The sequence below is a fragment of the Carlito syrichta genome, unplaced genomic scaffold, assembly GCF_000164805.1.
Source record: "Carlito syrichta isolate Samal-C Ts95f unplaced genomic scaffold, Tarsius_syrichta-2.0.1 Scaffold303959, whole genome shotgun sequence".
NCBI lineage: Eukaryota > Metazoa > Chordata > Mammalia > Primates > Tarsiidae > Carlito > Carlito syrichta.
The window spans coordinates 363,816-385,061 of NW_007248055.1; the positions used below are offsets into that span (position 1 = coordinate 363,816).

At 35.9% G+C, this 21,246-nt stretch overlaps 1 protein-coding gene across 1 annotated transcript in view; it reads right to left on the reverse strand.

The window, feature by feature from the left end:
- SREK1IP1 (SREK1 interacting protein 1) overlaps positions 1-21,246 on the reverse strand; it is a 73,543-nt gene that overhangs the window by 8,989 nt on the left and 43,308 nt on the right. The window contains exon 3 of the mRNA XM_008059225.2: positions 14,348-14,491. Coding sequence (XP_008057416.2) covers positions 14,348-14,491 — 144 coding nt within the window. The remainder of the gene's footprint in view (positions 1-14,347; positions 14,492-21,246) is intronic.

Below are 21,246 nucleotides of genomic sequence, written 5' to 3' on the forward strand. Positions count from 1 at the left end.
GGGGAGAAGTTCCATCTTTTTCAATCGCCTGGAATACCTTCAGTAGGAATGGTATCAGGTCCTCTCTAAATGTCTGTAGAAATTCTGCCGGAAAGCCATCTGAAACAGGGCCATTTGTGTAGGAAGTTTTAATAAAAGTGGTGGTTTTCCATGATGAAATTGATTTATTTGGGGTATCAAGTGGTAGAATCCAACCTCCGTAGTAAGATGTATTCTACACGTACACTAATAAAGTCAGTGTGGTAATTTTGGAGCCAAAGGCACATAAATCAATTAAACTGAACAGAGAAACACACACACACACACACACACACACACACACACACACACACACACACACACAACCAACTGATTTTTGGGAAAAACTACAAAGAAATTTAGTGGAGGGAAGACAGCCTTTTAAACAAATGATTGTAGGACAATTGAACATCTTTAGGTAAAATAAAGAACCTCAACTAAGTTTCATACCTTATACAAAAATCAATTCAAAATGGATCATGGACTTAAATATTAAATTTTTTAAATATACAAGAACATCTTAGTGATTTAGGAATAGGCAAAAAGTTCTTCTATTTGAAATCAAAAGCACACTATAAGACAAAAAATTGATAAACTGAGCTTTATCAAAATTAAAAATTACTGCTTTGTGAAAGACCTGCTAAGAGGATAAAATAAACCAATAACATAGTGGAGAAAAAATATTTGTAAAACAGGTATCAAAGGATTAGTGTCCAGAATAGTATAAAGAACATTAATTGTGTGTGTGTGTGTGTGTGTGTGTACATCAACAGTAATGAAATGATGTTTAACATCATTAACCACTAAGGAAATATAAATGAAAACCATAAGATATAACTACACACCTATAAGAACGTTAAGCACTAAATGTTCGTCACTCATACATTTCTGGTGGGGATTAAAATAGTACAAACCACTCTAGAAAGAGTTTGGTAGTTTATTAAGAAACAAAACATACAAATATCATAACAACCCCGCAACTGTACTCTTGAATACAAATCTCACAGAAATCAAGATCAATGTTCACCCAAATTCTGTTTATAGCAGTTTTATTAACAAGAACCCCAAATGGAAAGCAACTCAGATGTCATTCAGTGGATGCATACTTGGGTATATCCATGACATAGAATACTACATAGCAATAAAAAGTAACTCACTATTGATATATGCAACAACCTAAGTGAATCTCTAGGAAATTAGAATTAGAGAAAAAGCTCATCTGAAAAGGTTACATACTATAGAATTCTATTTATGAAACATTATTGATATTATTATATTATAAAAATAGAGAGAAAAATTGGGTTTACAGGGGTTAATAAGATGGTGAGGACAAGAGAGAAACAGATGTGGTATAAAAGGACAATATGAGTGATTCTTGTGGTGATGGACATGTTCTGTATATCTGTATCAAAGTCAATATCCTGCTTCTGTTAGTGTACTATGGTCTTGGAAAATACTTTCATTGAAGGATACCAGGTAAAGGACACAGGGATCTTTATTATTCTTATAGCTGCATATGAATCTACAATTATCTCAACACAAAAAGTTCAATTAAGAAAATCAATTGATCATATGTGTATGGGTCTATTCTGTTCTACTGATCTATCTTTATATCAATATGATTACAATAAATCTTAAAATTCGGTTGTGTTAGTCCCTCAAACTTATTAATTTTTTTTAAGTGTTTTGGTTATTCTAGATTTCTTTTTTTGTTGTCTTTTTGGGTTTTTTTTTTTGAGTCTCACTCTGTTGCCCAGACTGGAGTGCAGTAGCATGCTCCCGGCCACTGCAGTCTTGACCTGCTGGGCTCCAGTGATCCTTCAGCCTCAGCCTTCCAAGTAGCTGGAACTACAGGCGTGCACTACCACACCCAGCTAATTTTTTTGATTTATTGTAGAGATGAGGTCTTGCCAAGTTGCCTAGGCAGGTCTCGAACCCGCAGGCTCAGGCAGTTCACTCACCTTGGCCTCCCAAAGCGCGAGATTACAGGCTGAGCCACCAAGTCTGGCAGATTCTTTACGTTTCTACAAGAATTTCAGAATTGCTTGTCAATGTCTTTTTTCTTTAGAGACAAGATCTCCATTGGCATGTCAATTTCTAAACAGACTGTTGGAATTTTGACTGTGAATGCTTTGAATCTATAGATCTATTTGGGAAGTATGGACATCTTAACAAGATTGAGGCTTTCATTCAATGAATATGGTATATCTTTCTGTTTACTCATTTATTTAATTTCTCTCAGCAATGTTTTGTTTCAGCCTTGCACTTCTCTTATCTGATTTAGTCTAGTATTTCACATTTTTTATGCTATTATAAAAGATATCTCTAAAATTTCAACTTCTGATTGTTCATTGCCAACATATAAATATATAATTGATTTATACCTACTGATCTTGTGTCTTGAAAATCTGCTAAACTCACTATTTAGTTCTAGAAGCTTTTTTGTAGATTCCATAGGATTTTTCTAAAAAGATGATCGATCAACTGCAAATAAAGACAGTTTTTAACTCTTTCTTTTTCAATCTGGATTTCTTTTTCTTTGCCATATTGCAGTGGCTAGACTCTCCAGAAGACTGTTGAACAGAAACGGCATGAGTGGACATCTTTGGCTTTTTTCTTATATTATAGAAAACTTTTCATTTTTTGCCATTAAATATGATGTGAACTTGGTCTTTTAAAATAAAGTTGATAAATGGAGTTTTCCTTGTTGAAAGTTTTTAAACTAAACATTTAAATTCTTTTTAGATACCAGGATATTCTTTATTTCTTCTTAGAATCTGATTCTAGCGGCCAATAAATGAAAGGAAACAGACAATTACAGCAATATGTAAATCCCTGATTTGAAATTTTCTCACAGACAGCATTCGGTGTTAACTATCTTAGCATACAATCAAGTATGAATTTAACATAAAACTTTTAAACAAGACAAATAAAGAACTCTAGGCCCCATTTCCTCAAATTTGTTAAAATACAGCATTTCCTTTTTTGGACTGAACTAAAATAATGTCAAATATTAAGGGATAAGATATGAGGAAAGGACTACCTTATAATTGTAGGCAAATGAGTGATTAATTTTTTTAAGCTTCATAAGTCAACATGACTAATTCATATTAAATAACATAAGTAAAACAGAATGAGATAAAAACCACACTCTTGAATTTCCTAGGTACTTTGTAAGTAGTAAAATCTCTTTACATTGATTTCATCCATACTGAAATAAGAACATGTCTTCAGACATTTGCTACTACCACTTAGAATTACAAAGGAAAAATTTTTCAGATAGTTCAAAACAGTATAAAACCTTAACGATCTTCCTAAAGCAGTATAGTATCATTAGGCAGTAAGTATGCTCATACACACACACACACACACACACACACAGAGTGGGTTAATAAGAACTTATGATCCTTGATATGCATTGATTGTTCAGTCTCTCCTTGTTAATATCACTGGTGATGTAACTTTCTAGGGCTGCAAAGGTCCCAGATTGTTATAGTGTGATTAGATAGTAATGTTTGTTCCCATTCATGTCAAGTTTTGTGCTCACATTTTCTTATTTGCATTAATAATTGATTATATTCATCATTTTGTTTGTTTTAAATGAAAGGTATTAAATCAACATTGAAAAATATGCAATAAAGGGGGGTAGCATCAGCAAGATGATGGAGCAGGAAAACACAGCCCTTGTTCTTCCACAGAAACGCTGATATAACAATAATATTCAGGCCCAAAAACCTTCCGGAGAAATTCAGAATCCAGTTAAGAGACTGGATAAAAGTACACTGGAGAAGGAAACAGCTGAGAAAAATTGCACCCATACAGGTAGAAGAGAGAAAATGTTAGAGAAAATGTACTTTGCCTATATTAGCCATGCCCAAGCTGTATTATCATAGATCCAAGAAGATCACCTCAGTTCAAGACTTCTCCTGCGTGTGGGAAAAGGGGGGATCCTGGCCTATTGGAGTGTTTCCTGGGGGTAAACTTCTACCTTATTTCATACCAAGCACTGAAAAACTGGAAGTCCAGGCACCTAGGACAGATAGAAACAAAGGAGAACAGACAGAGAGACCCTTCTACAGCTGGCACTGCTCTGTGAGACTGGGAAAAGGCACTGTTACTCGAATACACAGACACCAATTCAGGCAAAAAAGGAAAATGAAAATGAAGAATCAAGAAAATGTACCACAATCAAAAGAAGAAAACAAGTTTCCAGTAACGCATCTGAAAGAAACAGAGATTAAATGTCTGACAAGAAATTAAAGTTAATCATCTTGAAGTTCAGAGAGTTAAAGGAGACACTGACAGACAAAATGTTTAAAAAATGAATAAAATGAGGATATAAAGAAATACAAATAAAAAAAGAACTTAACAAATACTAGAGCTTATCTAAAAAAAATTCACTAGATGAGTTCAACAACAGACTTTATCAAGCAGAAGAATTAGCAAACTTGAAGACACACCATTTGAAATTATGCAATTAGAGATGGAAAAAGGGGAAGAGAGGGAGAGAGGGCGAGGGAGGGGAGGGGGGGAGAGAGAGAGAATATGAATGAAAAAGATGAAGGAAAGTCTAGGAAATTATGGGACTCCATCAAACAATCCAATTTATTCATTATGGAAACTCCAGAAGGAAAAGAAAAGAAAGGGGCATAAACATATTTTAAAACAAACAATGGCTGAAAACTTCCCAAATCGAGGGAATTTATAAAGATGTATAAAGTTCCCAAAACAGCAAATAAGATGAGCCTAATAAGGTTTGTGCTAAGACACATTATAATCAAATTTTTAAAAATCAAGACAAAGAGAACTTTGAAATTAGCAAGACAGAAGTTATCATTACATAAAAGAGAGTCCCCATAAGACTATCTGTGAATTTCTCAGCAAACACCTCGACGACAGGAATATAAATGATATATTCAAAGTGCTAAAAGAAAAACAAAAAAACTCCCAAAAATTTGATTCCCAGCAAAGCTGTCCTTCAGAACAGAAGAAGAGATAAAGACTATCTCAGGTAAACAAAAGCTAAGGGAGTTCATCACCATTAGACTCGCCTTATAAGAATTGCAAAAAGTTATTTACATAACAAAAACACAAAATGATAAATAGCAACACATGAATGTGTAAGACTCACTGGTTAAGGTAAATATATAGGTAAATACAAAATACTCTAATATTGTAATTGTGATGCTCAAATCACTCCCAACTCTAGTATAAAAGTTAAAAAATAAAAGTATTAAAACTATGGCTACGATAATTAGTTAATGGATACACAATATAAAAAGATGTAAATTGCAACATAAAAAATACAAAACATGTGGGAGAGGAGTAAAAGTATAGAGTTTTTGTATGTGAGTAATTAGCTTAAAATAAACTGTCATAACTATAAGATGATTTAGGCGAGCTCTCTGTTAATCATAAAGGATAAATGTATAGTAGATATATAAAAGAGAAAAAGAAAGAAACCAAAGGTTAACATTATCAAAAAAAAATCAAATTACAAAAGAAGATAAAAGAAAGGACAAAAGAACTATAAAACAGAAAACAATGAACAAAATGGTAGTAATGTGTCCTTTCCTATTAATAATTACGTTAAATGTAAATGGATCAAATTCCCCAAACCAAAGACATAAGGAGGCCAAATGGATGAAAAAACAAGATCTGACCATTTTCTGTCTAAAAGAGACTCATTATAACTTTAAGGACACATAAGATGAAAGTGAAGGGATAGAAAAATGTATTCCAGGCAAATGGTAACCAAAAGAGAGTATGAGTGGTCATGCTCACATCAGACAAAATATGTAGACTTTGGGCCAAAAACTGTCACAAGAGAAAAGGTCATTATATAATGATACAAGAACCAATAAAACAAAAACACATAACAATTATAAATGCATAGGCATCCAACATCAGAGCATCTAAATACATAAAGCAAATATTAACAGAACTGAAGGGAGAAACAGACAACAATATAATAATAGGAGGGGACTTTAATATCCCACTCTCAACAACGAATTAGATAATCCAGTCAGACAATCAAAAAGGAAACAGCAAACTTAAAAAACACTATAGACCAAATGGAACTAATAGACACATACCGAATATTCTATCCAACAGCAGCAGAATACATATTCTTCTTAAACACACAGAACAGATCACATGTTAGACAACAAAAAAGTCTTAGCAAATTTAAAAAGACTGAAATAATAAGAAAATAAAATTACAAGCCCGTACACATGATGAACATATTTACAACAATCTTCAGCAAAATTCTAGCAAACTGAATTTAGCAGTACATTAAAAGGATCATACACCATATTCAAGTGGGATTTATCCCTGGGATTCAAGGATGCCTCAGCAAATGCAAATCAATAATTGTCATATACATTAATAAAATGAAGAATAAAAAATCAAATGAACATCTCAATAGATATTGAAAAAGCATTTGACAAAATTCAACATTCTTTCATGATAAAAACTGTAGACACATTGGTTACAGAAGGAATGTACATTGGTATAATAAAGGGCATATATGACAAGTCCACAGCTAACATCATACCAGTGGTTAAATGGTGAACACTTTTTCTTTAAGACGGAACAAAACAAGGATAATCACTCTTACCACTTCTTTTTTTATTTTTATTTTTGAGTTGGAGTCTCACCCTGTCGCCCAGACTGGAGTGCAGTGGCTGCTCCCGGCCACTGCAGCCTCGCCCTGCTAGTCTCCGGCGATCCTTCCGCCTCAGCCTTCCAAATAGCTGGAACTACAGGTGTGCGCTATACCATGCCTGGCTAATTTTTTGATTTATTGTAGAGATGAGGTCTCACCAAGTTGCCTGGGCAGGTCTCGAACCTGTGGGCTCAGGCAATCCACTCACCTCAGCCTCCCAAAGCGCTGGGATTACAGGCTGAGCCATTGAACCCAGCCACTCTTACCACTTCTATTCAACATAGTGCTAGAAGTCCTAGCCAGAGAAATTAGGCAAGAGAAAAAAATAAAAGACATTCAAATTGGAAAGAAAGAAGTAAAATTATCTCTATTTCCAAATGACATATGAAAACCCTAAAGACTCCAGAGAAGTTAGTACTTAAAAATGAATTCAACAAAGTTGTATGATACAAAAATTAGTTTCTGTATACTAACAACAAATTATTCAAAAAGGAAATTAAGGAAACAACTCCATGTATAATAGCATCAAAAATAATAAAATACTTGAGAATAAACTTAGCCAAGAAGCTGAAAGATGTGTACACTGCACACTATTAAATACTGATGAAATAAATTAAATCATACATACATAAATGAAAAATATTCACAGACTGAGAGAATATTGCTAAAATGACCATACTACCCAAAGTGATCTATGGATTCAATGGAATCCCTATCAGATTCCCACTGGCATTTTTGACAGAAATAGAAAAACAATCCAAAAATTCACATGGAAACACAAAAAACCCCAAATAACCAAAGCAATCTTGAGAAAGAAGAACAAAGCTGGAGGCATCCTACTCCCTAATTTCAAAATATACTACAAAGTTATAGTAGGTAAAGTAATATGGGACTGGCATAAAGACAAATACATAGGCCAATGAAATAAAGCAGAGAGCCCAGAAATAAACCCACACCTACAGGATCAATGGATCTTTGACAAGGATGTTAAGAACAAACAATGGGAAAAGGATAATGTCTCCAGCAAATGGTGCTGGGACAACTGTATATCCATAGCAACCATAAATAAAAATGAACTTAAAATAGATGGAAGACTTAAACATAAAACCTGAAACTGTAAAATTATTTACAGAAAACATAGGGGAAAAGTTTCTTGACATTGGTCTTGGCAATGATTTCTTGATTTAACACCAAAAGTCTGGGCAACAAAACCAAAAGTAGACAACCAGAATGACATCAAACTAAAAAAGTTTCTGCAAAGCAAAGAAAACAACCAACAGGGTGAAAAGCAACCTAATGAATAGAAGAAAATATTTACAAGCCATCTATCTGATAAGGGATTAGTATAAAAAAAAGTATGAGAATCTGCTAGAACTTAAAAGCAAGAAAACAAATACTCTGATTTCAAAATGGTCAAAAGACTTGACTGAACAGACATTTCTTCAAAGAAGACATACAAGTGGCCAGAAAGTATATGAAAGGATGTTTAATATCACTGATCATCAGGGAAATGGTGAAAACTACAATAAGATAGCACCTCATACTTACTAGAATGGTTATGATTAAAAAAAAAAAAAAGATAAGTGTTGATCAGGATCCTAGGCAAGTAGAATGGTGCACCACTAAAACAAACAGTATGGAGCTTTCTCCAAAAATGAAAAATAGAACTTCCATATCATCCAGCAATCCCACTTCTGGGCATATATCTAAAATAAGTGAAATCAGGATCTTAAGAGATATTTGCACTCCCATGTTCACTGCAGCATTATTCAAAAGAACCAAGAAGTGGAAACATTAAAATATCTGTGGTATACATATACAATGGAATATTATTTGGCCCTATAAAAGAAGAAAATTCTACCATAAGGGACAATGGGGATAAACCTAGAGGACACAATTCTAAGTTAAATAAACCAGTCAAAGGAGGACAAATACTGCACGATGCTACTTCGATGAAGCATCTAAAACAGTCAAACTCAAAAAGAGAATAGAATAGTGGTTGCCAGTGGCTGAGGAAGAAGGAAAAAGGGAATGGTTTAATGGGTATAAAGTTTCCGTTACACAAGATGAATAAGTTCTATAGATCTGCTGTACAACATAATACCTACAGTTAACATGATATTATACACTTTAATATATGTTAAGAGGATAGATCTCATGCTAAGTGTTCTTTTTTTTTTTTGAGTTGGAGTCCCCTCTGTCGCCCAGACTGGAGTGCAGTGGCTGCTCCCGGCCACCGCAGCCTCGACCTGCTGGGCTCCAGCAATCCTTCACCTCAGCCTTCCAAGGAGCCGGAACTACAGGCGTGCGCTACCACGCCCGGCTGATTTTTTGATTTACTGTAGAGATGAGGTTTCGTTGCCCAGGCGGGTCTTGAACCCCGCAGGCTCAGGCAATCCACTCACCTCAGCCTCCCAAAGGTGCAGGATTACAGGCTGAGCCACTGAGCCCGGCACTAAGTGTTCTTATCACAAAACAAAACAAAAGACAATACAATTTTTGAGTTGATGGATATGTTTAATATCATGATTGTGGCGATAGTATCAGAGGTATATAAAAATGTCCGGTCATTAAAATATGTATATTAAACAGTGCAATTTTTTTGTATCTGTTATGCCTTAATAAAGCTAAAAAAAACAAAGAAAAATATGCAATGTAATAAAAGGGAATGTATACACAGAGACAAAAGAGCAAGCAGAAGTTACATAAAAGTAAGTTTTGAGTTTTGTTTTTAATTACATAAGTACATCTGCTTTCTCCTGGCTCACTATGTTTATTCTATCATTAAAAAAGGGAAAAAAAAATCTACCATATTTAAGATAATTGGTACAAGAAAATTCTACCTCTAAGGACCAAAGAAAGGTTTAAGGAGTCCCCAGGACTATCTGAAGGATGTGAGATGAAAACTCACACTCAACATGTCAGTGTTTGTTCTTATGCCTTCACAGGTTCTGAGTAATATAAGAAAATTATCACTAGAACTAAGAAATATAACTTTTATACTACATTCCTCCGTGTACTCAGGAACCAATCCATTGTTTACTTTGGTAGGGGTCACTGGGCTTTCTTTGGGTGACCATCAAATAAATATGGGACCCCCTTTATAGTATATTATTATTGGAATTTACATAATACACTGAAATGAACATTGTCCTGAGAGTCATGAAAGTTGGAAAAAACTTCAGAGCCTTTAACTGACCATGGGCAAGTATATCTTTTTAAGAAAAAAAAAAAAAAAAAGAGGCTGGATTGAGTAAGTCATTCTTAACGTGAGGTTAGAAGAAAGCTGATTCTAAGATGGAAGCTTTACCACTTAGTCCCCCCATCCTAGAAATTTTGATATGTCAACTCCCTCTACTTCCTCCCAGGGGGAGTTTGACCCTGGTCTTTTGATTGTGAACCTCCTCTAAAACAAACCATTACAAATGATGGGAATGTATTTTATTTTTCAAGACTGATGTAGTGAGGAAAGAAAGGAACTCAAATCATTCTACAAAAAAGATACCTGCACATATATGTTTGGTGCAGCTCTATTCACAATAGCAAAAACATGGAACCAATCATGCTGCCCATCAAAGCTGGACTGGATAAAAAAATGTGGTATATATACACGATGGAATATTATGCAGCCATAAAGAAGGACAAATATATAGACTTTGCAGCAAATTGGATGGATTTGGAGTCGATCATACTCAGTGATTTATCACAGAAACAAAGAACTGAGTTCCGTATGTTCTCACTCATAAGGTGACCTTGAACAATTATAATGCTATAAGAAAGCAACTGGCAGTAATGGAAAACTGTGAGGGGAAGGCGGGGTGGGACTGGCATTTGGGGGAAACTACTAGGGGAAGGAGGGACATATCTCATCAACAAGGGTACCTGCATGATCAATGTTTGTATACCTAACCCTGAATTGTACCCCACATCTTTATAATAAATAAATAAATAAATAAATAAATAAATAAATAAATAAATAAATAAATAAAAGAAAGGCCAGAAACCAACAGAGTGGATGATCTCTAAGGTAGAGGGGGTAGCACTTTGTAATGCAAACAGTATAGAAATGGTAGGCAGGAAACATGGATCACAGAGCTGGCTTTATTGTGACTTGTTAGTGACTTTGGGAAATCACATGTCCTCAATTTTATTTTTTTCATAAAAGTAGGCTATTTAAACTATGTGGTAAGGTCCTCCCTAACTCTCAACATTTATGCACTTATTTATTTTTTAAATAGGGCAGTGTAATTCACTATAGCAAAAACATGGAACTAATTGTGCTGCCCATTGAAACTGGACTGAATAAAAAAAAAAATGTGGTACAAATACAAAATGGAATATTATGCAGCCATAAAGAAGGACAAACATATGGACTTCACAGCAACTTGGATGGATGTAGAGTCTATAATACTCAGTGATCTATCAGAGAAACAGAGTACCATATGTTCTCACTCATAAGTAGACCCTGAACATTTACCATAATACCGTAAGAAAGGGATTGGCAGTAGCAGGATACTGCCGGGGTGGGGGTGGGGACACAACATCAATCAGGGCACCTGATCTCAAACCAGGCAAAGTGGGGATCAAAGGGAGGTCCAAACTTTACCTGTACGATATCCACTTATATACCTAATCCTGAAATGTACCCATCTTTAAAATAAAATGCAAAAATAAATAAATAAATAACTATGGCAGTGTAGATAAATGGGCTAGAAATTGTCAATGTGAAATTGATGTTAGGTTTTTCTCTCCTACAGCCTCCTGTTCTGCTCCTATGTGGTCTGGTTGCTCTCCATGCCTGGTATCGTTTTGAGTTCTCCCTTTACCAGCATCCTGGAGATTCCCTCTCTGTCTCTACTATTTTTGATACTCTATGTCTCTTTTACTTGGTCTACTCCTTTATATTAGAGTACTTATTACAAAGGTTTTCTAAGAAAGATAATGTGAGAGGTACATTTTTTTGAGACTTTGAAATGTCTGAAAACATGTTTATTATATTTTCACACTTGGCTAATAATTTGGCTGAGGATATTATTCTGGTTTGGATATAATTTTCCTTCAAAAATTTGAAGGCATTACCCATATATATATTAGCCTCCAGTAGCTTTAGACAAGTACAAAGCTATTTTGACTCCTGTTTTTTCATCAATGACCTGTTTAATTCCTGACTCTGGAAGCTTGGACTATATATTCCTGGTACCCTATGAAATAAAGTTTTACAATGGTGTGCCTCTGTGTGGGTCTATTTTTATCACCATGTTTAGTACTTGTGGAAACTTTTCAAACTAAAACCTAATGTCCTTCAGCTCTTGGAAATTTTCTGTTTTTCTTTCTGGGACTCATTTGAAAGAAGCAATCCCTACACCACCGATCCTTCTATTTTTTTTTTCTTTTTGTTCTTTGGTCTAGATTTCTTCAACTTTATATTCCAATTTGATCAAGTTTTTCATGCCATTTTTAATTTCCGAAGTTATTTTTTATACTATCTTATTCATATTTTATGGGAGCTGTGGTCTTTATCTTTCTGTGAAACAGGATGTTAATGATTTCTGTTAAGTTTTCTTCTCCATGCACACAGTCTGTATCCTTTAAGTTGATTTACTTGTTTGTTGTTTCGGTATATATTTCACATAATCCTTTCTTCAGAAACGTGGTAAATCTTTGTCTAAAAGGCTTACTGAATACTCTGAGCTAGCAAAGCTGAGGAATACTGGATCTCACTGGCAATCTGGCACGGCCATGTCCTTGATAAATTCCTGATGTCACTATCTTTAGGTATTTCTTCTTAGACTGTTCAGAATTCCCAGAGAAGAATCTGGTAATCTTCTTTTTGGATAATGTATGCCTGGTAAAGCGAGCCAGAAAGTTCTTAGCATTCTGCATCTAATCTTTAGGTTGCTTCCTATTTTCAGTTTGTCTCCATTTAAATAGCCTACGTTTTACCCCTTCTAAAAAAATATACCTCTGGTAGTCTGCTGAGGTGATGCAGTAAAGCCACCTGGCCTCATAGAGTAGAGGAAGGGAACTGACAGTCTAACTCCTGGAGACTTTAAACTAGTCCTCCCTGTTTTTAGCCTTACACCCAACCCCACATATACAGAGGTAACCAAAGATACTAAATATCAGGGATTTAAGAGTATAGGTCAGGTGATTTTTCAGCTTTCCACACTTCTAAACGATTGAATTTTTCAAGAGTGCAGACAGTTATCACTGGCTCATCTGCTTTTCAGTTTCCAAATTTTACTGCTATTGCCTTCTATTTGTGTGTGTGTGTGTGTGGCTTTATGTCTTTAAACTGTATATATTTTTTCTACTGTACTTTAGTGATGTTTAGTAGGGAGCAAAAGTAAATGTGTATATTCAATCAACTATCTTTACCCTGAAGCTGTATATACTCATATATGATATGACACTTGTTTGTACTCTTTGGGATTTTCTCCCTGCTTTGCCTTCTCAGTTTATTGTCTAGCACATTACATTTGACTTTTTTACTTCTCTTAATTGGATATAGTATGGGAAGCTTAATTTTTAAAAAAATGTTTATTGTTTAATGTTCTCTGAACTAAAATGAGTATAACATTTGTAACTCTCCCATCACATGCCAAAGATTTATTCATATAAGCTGCATTTGGTTTGTGTAATATCTATCCTATAGCACTTTGTAATTTACAAAGTATTTTCACATTTTACCCCTAAAAACTCCCTTGCAAAGATGAGCCATTTTAAACACTAAATGGGAAAGAAGTGTTTAAACAGTAGGTCTGCAATCCATTCTCTCTCTATGGAGGGAGGAGAATGCCTTGAAAGCAAGAAGGTGACCTGGTCAAATCTCTTTAAAACACACTAATAACAGACTTCCTAAAAAGAAAAAAAAAAGAAAAAAAATGACATCTATTAGCTAGAAAATCCTTAGTTATATACTGCTCAAAGCAGGATGCAACCACATTGCCTAAGACTGCTGATGGTAAACAAATTTGGAATCTATGGATTGATGAGGCACAGCTCCCTGGAAAATATAACTATCTTGATGTAAAATGGTTATGTTTTATGACCAAAGTGACTTTATTTGGTGTAAGTAATGTAGAAACTTCTTACGTAAATCTTGACCAGAGTGGGCTTTGAAGTAGAAAGAAAACACCTGGGAGCTGTATTAGCATGTCCAGAACTCTCTTTGCTTTGCAGAGGTCTCACTATCATTGGATAAACAAACTTATTAATGAAGCTTGATACAGGCTAAGGTCTCTGATCTGTGTGAGTGTGATTTGACAACCCAGCCTTTTGTGTTCTCCCATAAGGAAGCTGAGGTTCAGAATGGTTAAGTGACTTGGTAAAAGTCACATGCTAAGAAAGTGGTCAAATAGCACTAGAAGCCAAGCCTTACATCAGACTCCTTGTACCACATGACACATTCTACAGTGACAGGAAAAAAATGACCAAAGACCAAAACATGGCCTGTGGAGTCAGAAATAGACTTGGCTCTATCATCAATTAGCTGTTTGATCTCAGGCAAATTAAGTACAATGTTAAAGCCCATTTTCTTAACTATGCAGTAGCACTTACATAAAATATAAGAGATATCCAATGATAAGACCAACAGGTAAACATGCCAATACAGAACGTTTAGAGACGTTCCTAAAGAACACAGAAAAAAAGGATGCTTACGTTTTTCCTGTAATGCCTGCAATTTATTCAGTTCTTCATTCTCTTCATCACTATCTTCACTGCTTGTACTGCTGACATCTAAAACTATGTCCCTTTTGGGGTCTACTCGGAGAAAATTGCGGCATTCAAAAGTCAGGTGACCAGCTAAGTAAAACAAACAAAAAAATGTGGAAGATAAAACTATAGATATGTTACGTATTTTTGTATGTTTTGTTGCCTCAACATGTTACACTTTTAACAACACAATATAAAAAGTTAAAATTTATTCATTTGGTGGCAATTTGGTTATCTTCCCTATACTTTTTCCTGAATGCAATATTCAGAGAGAATTTTTTCCTTTCTTCATTGGAACTTCTAATTCAATAACATTTTTTGGAGCCACTTCTTACAGACTTCAAAGTATTAAATGACTATATTTTTCTTTTTTCAAATACAGATATAGTTTTAACTAATAAACTTGAGATTTTATATTTTATTCCTTCCCATACTTTTCATCTTGCATTCATACTTTTCCTTCCCAGTTTGACTTCTGTCCCCATGCAATTATATCACTTTCATCTAATTAAATTTGGCAAGGCAACATATGTGTTAATATAACTGAATGTGTTTCTCTAAAGAACACCTAAAATTTTAACTCTGACATCATTTCCCTGAAGACTCTACCTAGAAGAACACTACAAGAGTTATCTATTTACTGCATAATACAACTTTGTAGAAAGTCAAATATTATAAACACCAGAAAAGTACAAGAAATTATATAACCAACGCCTGAACATCTATCATCTGTATGTTAACATTTTATCATATTCACTTTAAATTCTTTTACGGAAAAAGTTTACCCCTTACCCCGTGCACACAGCTGGAGAGCTTGTACTACCTTTTGGAACCTTGTTTCAATCTCATTCCACTCTTTCTGTCCTTAGAAGTGACTACACTGAAGTAGGTCTCTATCTTTCCAAAACAACATACTGTAGTACGAATTAAAAAAAAAAAAAAACTCAAGCCGGGCTCAGTGGCTCAGTCTGTAATCCCGCGCCTTTGGGAGGCTGAGGTGAGTGGATTGCCTGAGCCCGTGGGTTTGAGACCTGCCTGGGTGGCGAGACCTCATCTCTACAACAAATCAAAAAATCAGCCAGGCATGGTAGCGCGTGCTTGTAATTCCGGCTACTCGGAAGGCTGAGGCAGAAGGATCGCCGGAGCCCAGCAGGTCGAGGCTGCGGTGCCTGGGAGCGGCCACTGCACTCCAGTCTGGGCAACAGAGTGAAACTCCAACTCAAAAAAACTAAAACAAACAAACAAAAAAACCTCAATTATACCTATCATTCTGAACTTTTTTCTGCCACTCGATATGTTTTGTGATTTATCTCTGTTAACATAAGTAGCTGCAATTTTCTAATTTTATCTAATCAATAATGTTCCACTGTAAGAAAACTATGTTTATTTATTTATCCTACTACTGATAGAAACTTAGGTTGCTTCAGTTGTTTGCAATTATACACAATGCTGAAATGAGTAACTGTATAAGTCTTTGTGCACAGGCATCAGGTTTTCTCTAGGATAGCTTCTTTCAAATTTTCTTGACCACAGTTGACAAATGGTAAGAAATAACAATGTTTCTTTCATGTATGACAAGTAAAAATAAACAATGTAACCAAGTATACTCATACATATATTCATGGTAAATACACCCTCACACAAACTGAAACAAAATTACATAAAGGATTACATAATCAATGTTCAAAAAAACCAATGCTGATGGTGACCAACTAACTTATTTCATAACCCATTAATGGTTCACTAAAACTCTATGCTAGAGTTTGTTCCCAGTTCTCTTACTTCATGGATGAAGTCCGTTGAGAGTCCTAGGTCTGGGCAGGGCCCTGGGCCTTGCTTTTATCTCTTGCATCCTACAGCCCATGAATACAGAAGTTCAAGAACCCTGGACTCATCAAATACCTTTTAAGGCTTACCTCTTAGAGCTTCTGCTTTCCTTTAGTCATTGGGCTTTGAATATCTTTACTTTTCTCCTGGCATATCTATGCTATCTAAAATACACATTGCACATTTTATACAAGTTTCCTAGTTGTTTATAGGAGGGTCTAGTCTGTTATATTGTTGGAAACAAGTTTCCTCCAATATGGTTTCCTTCCAAATGAATCATTCAGAAGGACTTATTTTTGGTTTCTAAACACATGGAGTATTCAGACTTTTTACTGCTGACTTCTAAATTTATTACATTGTTATCAAGGAATAAGATCTGTATGACATCAGTTCTTTAAGTCTTTGATGAGATTTCTTTTGTGGCGTACGATGTAGTAAATTTAGGGAAGATTTGGTATGTGTTTCAGAAGAATATATAGTCATGCATAGCATAATGATGTCTAGATCAATGAGGAACTGCCCAACCACACTAGTCTCATAAGAGTATAATATTGTATTTTTACTGTATCTTTTCAATATTTTAATATGCTTGGGTACTTAAATACTCACCATTATGTTCCAATTGCCTACAGTATTCAGGACAGTAACATGTACTCATAGGAGCAACAGGCTATACCATGTAGCCTAGGTGTACAGTAGGCTTATACCATCTAGATTAGTGCAATTATGCTATATGATGTTTGCACAAGGATGAAATTGCTTAATGACATCTCAGAATGTATCCCTGTCATTAAGTAATGCATTAAGTAATGCATGACTATATATTGCTATTTGTTAAAATAAGTTTCTGTATCTATTTTGTTGTTCAAATCTTCTCTCTTTTGTTCAATGCCGGAGACCTGCTCCAGCTGGGTTCAGGGTACCCCAAAGGTATAGAGACAGCGTCGGTGATTGGAGGGAAGAAGAGAGAGGGAGAGAAAGAAAGAGACTGGACTCCAGTCCAGTGCAGAAGCGATGTGTGTTATTGGGAATTATACTAGGTCTTTTATACACAAAGTTAGATGCGGGAGGGGCGTCCCCCACCTACCAGAAACCTCAATCCATGAAAACTTAATCAATGATTGCCTTTAAACCCTTTTCACATGATAATCTTAAAATCCCATAACAAAGGATAACCTAATCCGTGACTGACATATTCTATACCTTTTTCATCCTAAGCTGATTGATTTATGCCAAGTTAAACAATTCTATAGAAGTTTAAGTATTTACTTTACAAACGAAAGTGGCCTATCCCAGAATGTTTGGAATGTGGCCCAGTCCAAAGTTCACAGTGGGCTACCTGCAAGTAACCCAGCTGCATTCTTTCAACAAAATGGCTATCTTCTACAACTATATTCTACAATTTACACCTTCAATAAATCCTAAGATCATGACCCAGAAGCCTGTGACCAATAATAAGGCTCTTAGATGTGACATGAATTTGAATTATAAGTTGTGTGAAAGCCAAAACTGCAGTTTGTGGAAGAATGGGAGCAATGAGCTTCTACAGTTAGCTTGTGTTCGTCCTGATCTCAGAGTTTTTATGTGTTGAGCTCACAGGAGCTTAATCTGGTTAGTGCTGAGTAGAAAGGGGGAGGAAATGGGGTCAATAGCTCCCGAACGCATCCTAGTGGTCTCGGGGTCAACAGCCCTTCCTGAACCCTAACGCTCAGTGTGTCTCCGTGGCCGGCTCCCAACAGTCCAATAACTTCTAATAGAAGTACTTAAAAATTGTACTAGTAATACTGGTTTGTCAATTTCTCATTGTAATACAGTTTTGCTGTATATATTGAGACAACATTAGTAAGCACATTCCAGGTCATTATTATCTTTTTAGTAGTTTTGAGTCTCTCTTTGTCCATAATAGTGCTTGTGCCTCAAAAGTCTAAAATTAAAATTGTTCCACTAGTGTTCTTTTATTATTTGTTAAATTATTATTATTATTATCATTATTATTTTGAACCGGAGTCTCACTCTGTTGCCCAGGCTGGAGTGCAGTGGCACAGTAACAGATACTGCAGCCTTGACCTGCTAGACTCAGGTGATTCTTCCACCTCAGTCTTCCAAGGAGCTGGAACTACAGGAGACTAATTTTTTGATTTATTGTAGAGATGAGGTCTCACTAAGTTGCCCAGGCTGGTCTCAAACCTGTGAGTTCAGGTAATCCTCTTACCTCGGCCTCCCAAAATGCTGGGATTATAGGTGAGAGCCATTGTACCTAGCCCTATTATTTGTTAAATTATATGAAATTTGACATTTTCATGTATAAAACAGCTGAATATTAACAATGTTCAACCTAGTATCTGTGTTTTTTCCCCTCATTCCTTTAAAATTTCAATGTAGTTTTTAGTTTTATTAATCACAACAGGTAGTTGGACATAGTTTTTAAAATCTGATCTGGGCTGGGCTTGGTGGCTCAGCCTGTAATCCCAGCACTTTGGGAGGCCGAGGCGAGAGGATTGTCTGAACTCAGGGGTTCGAGACCAGCCCAGGCAACTTGGTGAGACCCTGTCTCTACAATAAATCAAAAATATTAGCTGGGCATGGTAGTGCATGCCTGTAGTTCTGGCGGAAGGATTGCTGCAGCCCAGTAGGTCGACACTAGGGTGGCCATGAGCGTCTACTGCACTCCAGCATGGGCGATGGAGTGAGACTCCAATTCACAAACAAAATTAAATAAATAAATTTTAAAATATCAGACCAATTTTAATGTTGATTTCTTAGCATGAGGTTAATTTCTTAGCATAGGAAAAACAGTTCCTGCCACACAGGAAGCAGCGTAAAGTCACTACTCATACCTACACATATTTACAAGGTGTAAACCTGGGCTGCCAATTCCTGGTTATTCCTTTTCTTCTATTATTATTTTTTAGGAACAAACACATTGCAAACATTCCAGCTACTTTCTGTCAACAGTAAGCGGAAGTTTTCTTTTTCTTTTTCTTAGATTCAGGGGGTACACATGCATGTTCATTACACGGACATACTGTGTAGTGGTGAGGATTGGGTCTTAGCAGGCCTACCCCCCAGATAGTGAACACACAACCCAAGGCCATTTGTGAAACTAACTCCCCCGTTTCCTCCCCCATTAGCGTTCCCAGTGACTATTGTTTCCATCTTTGTGACCATTTAGCTCCCACGTATGAGTGAGAACACGCAGTGCTGAGTTTTGTTTCTGAGTCAGTTCACTCAGGATGAGGATCTCCAGCTCCGTCCACGTTGCTGCAGAGGGCACGATTTCATTCTTTTTTAATGGCTGTGTAGTATTCCACAGTGCATATATACTGTTTTCTTTTCTCAGTTGCTGATGGGCACTTAGGTTGGTTCCATGATATTGCTATTGTGAATAATACTGCAATGAACATACGAATACAGGTATCTTTTTAAAAAACATATATTGATTTATATTCCTTTGGTTACTCCCCTGGTAGTAGGACTGCTGGGTAAAATGGTAAATCAACTTTTAATTCTTTGAGAAATCGTCACACTGTTCTCCACAGAGGCTGAACTAGCTTACCATCCTACCAACAGTAGATGGGCGTTCCCATTTCTCCACAACCTGGCCAAAATCTGTTGTTCTTTGACTTTCTAGTCATAACCATTCTGACTGGTGTGAGGTGATCTTATTGTGTTTTTTTGTGTTTTTCTTTTCTTTTCTTTTCTTTTTTTTTTCCAGACAGAGTCTCACTCTGTTGACCTGCTGGGGTCCTGTGATTCTTCCGCCTCAGCCTTCCAAGTAGCCAGAACTACAGGTGCGTGCTACCATGCCCGGCTAATTTTTTATTTATTGTAGAGACGAGGTCTTGCCAAGTTGCCCGGGCTGGTCTCAAACACACGGGCTTAGGCAGTACACTCGTCTCGGCCTCCCAAAGTGCTAGGATTACAGGCTGAGCCACTGAGCCAGCCCTTATTGTGGTTTTAATTTGCATTACTCTGATGATTAGTGATGTTAAACTTTTTTTCATATGATTGTTAGCTGCTTGTATGTCTTCTTTTGAGACGTGTCGACACATGTCCTTTAACCACTTTTTGACAGGGTTATTTGTTTTTTTCGTGTTGAGTTCCTTATAGATTCTGGATATTTAGCCCTTTGTTTGAGGCATAATTTGCTAATATTTTCTCCCATTCAGCAGGGTTCACTCTGTTGATTATTTCTTTTGCTGTGCAGAAGCTTTTTAGTTTAATTAAGCCCCATAAATCTATTTTAGTTTTGCTGCAATTGCTTTTGGGATCCTTCTCATAAATTATTTGCCTACGCTGATATCCAGGAGAGTGTTTCCTAGGTTTTCTTTTAGAATTTCTATAGTTTCAGGTCTTACATTTAAATCTTTGATCAATCTTGAGTTAATTTTTGTATATGGTGAGAGACAGGAGTCCAGTTTCATTCTTCTGCATACAGCTAGCCAATTTTCCCAGCACTATTTATTGAACAGAGTGTCCTATCCCCATTGTTTATCTTTGTCTGCTTTGTCAAAGGTCAGTTTGTTGTAGGAATGTGATTTTATTTCTGGGGTTCTCTATTCTGTTTCGTTGGCCAATCTGTCTATTCTTGTACCAGTACCATGCTGTTTTAATTACTATATAATATCATTTGAAGCCAGGCAGTGTGATGCCTCCACAATTGTTCTTTTTGCTTAGAATTGCTTTGGCTATTCAGGCTCTTTTTGGTTCCATATAAACTTTAAGATTGTTTCTTCTAGTTTTGTGAAGAATGAAGTTGGTATTTTGATTAGGATTGCATTGACTCTGTAGATTGCTTTGGGCAGTATGGTCATTTCAACAATATTGATTCTTTTAATCCATGAACATGGAGGTTCTTCCATTTGTTAGTGTCATCTATAATTTTTTTCATCAGTGTTTTGTAGTTCTCCCTGTAGAGATCTTTCACCTCCTTAGTATGGTGTATTTCTAGGTATTAAACTCCCACTACACCTTTTATCCTTGTAGTTTTCTCATTCCTTTACACTCATGCATTGATC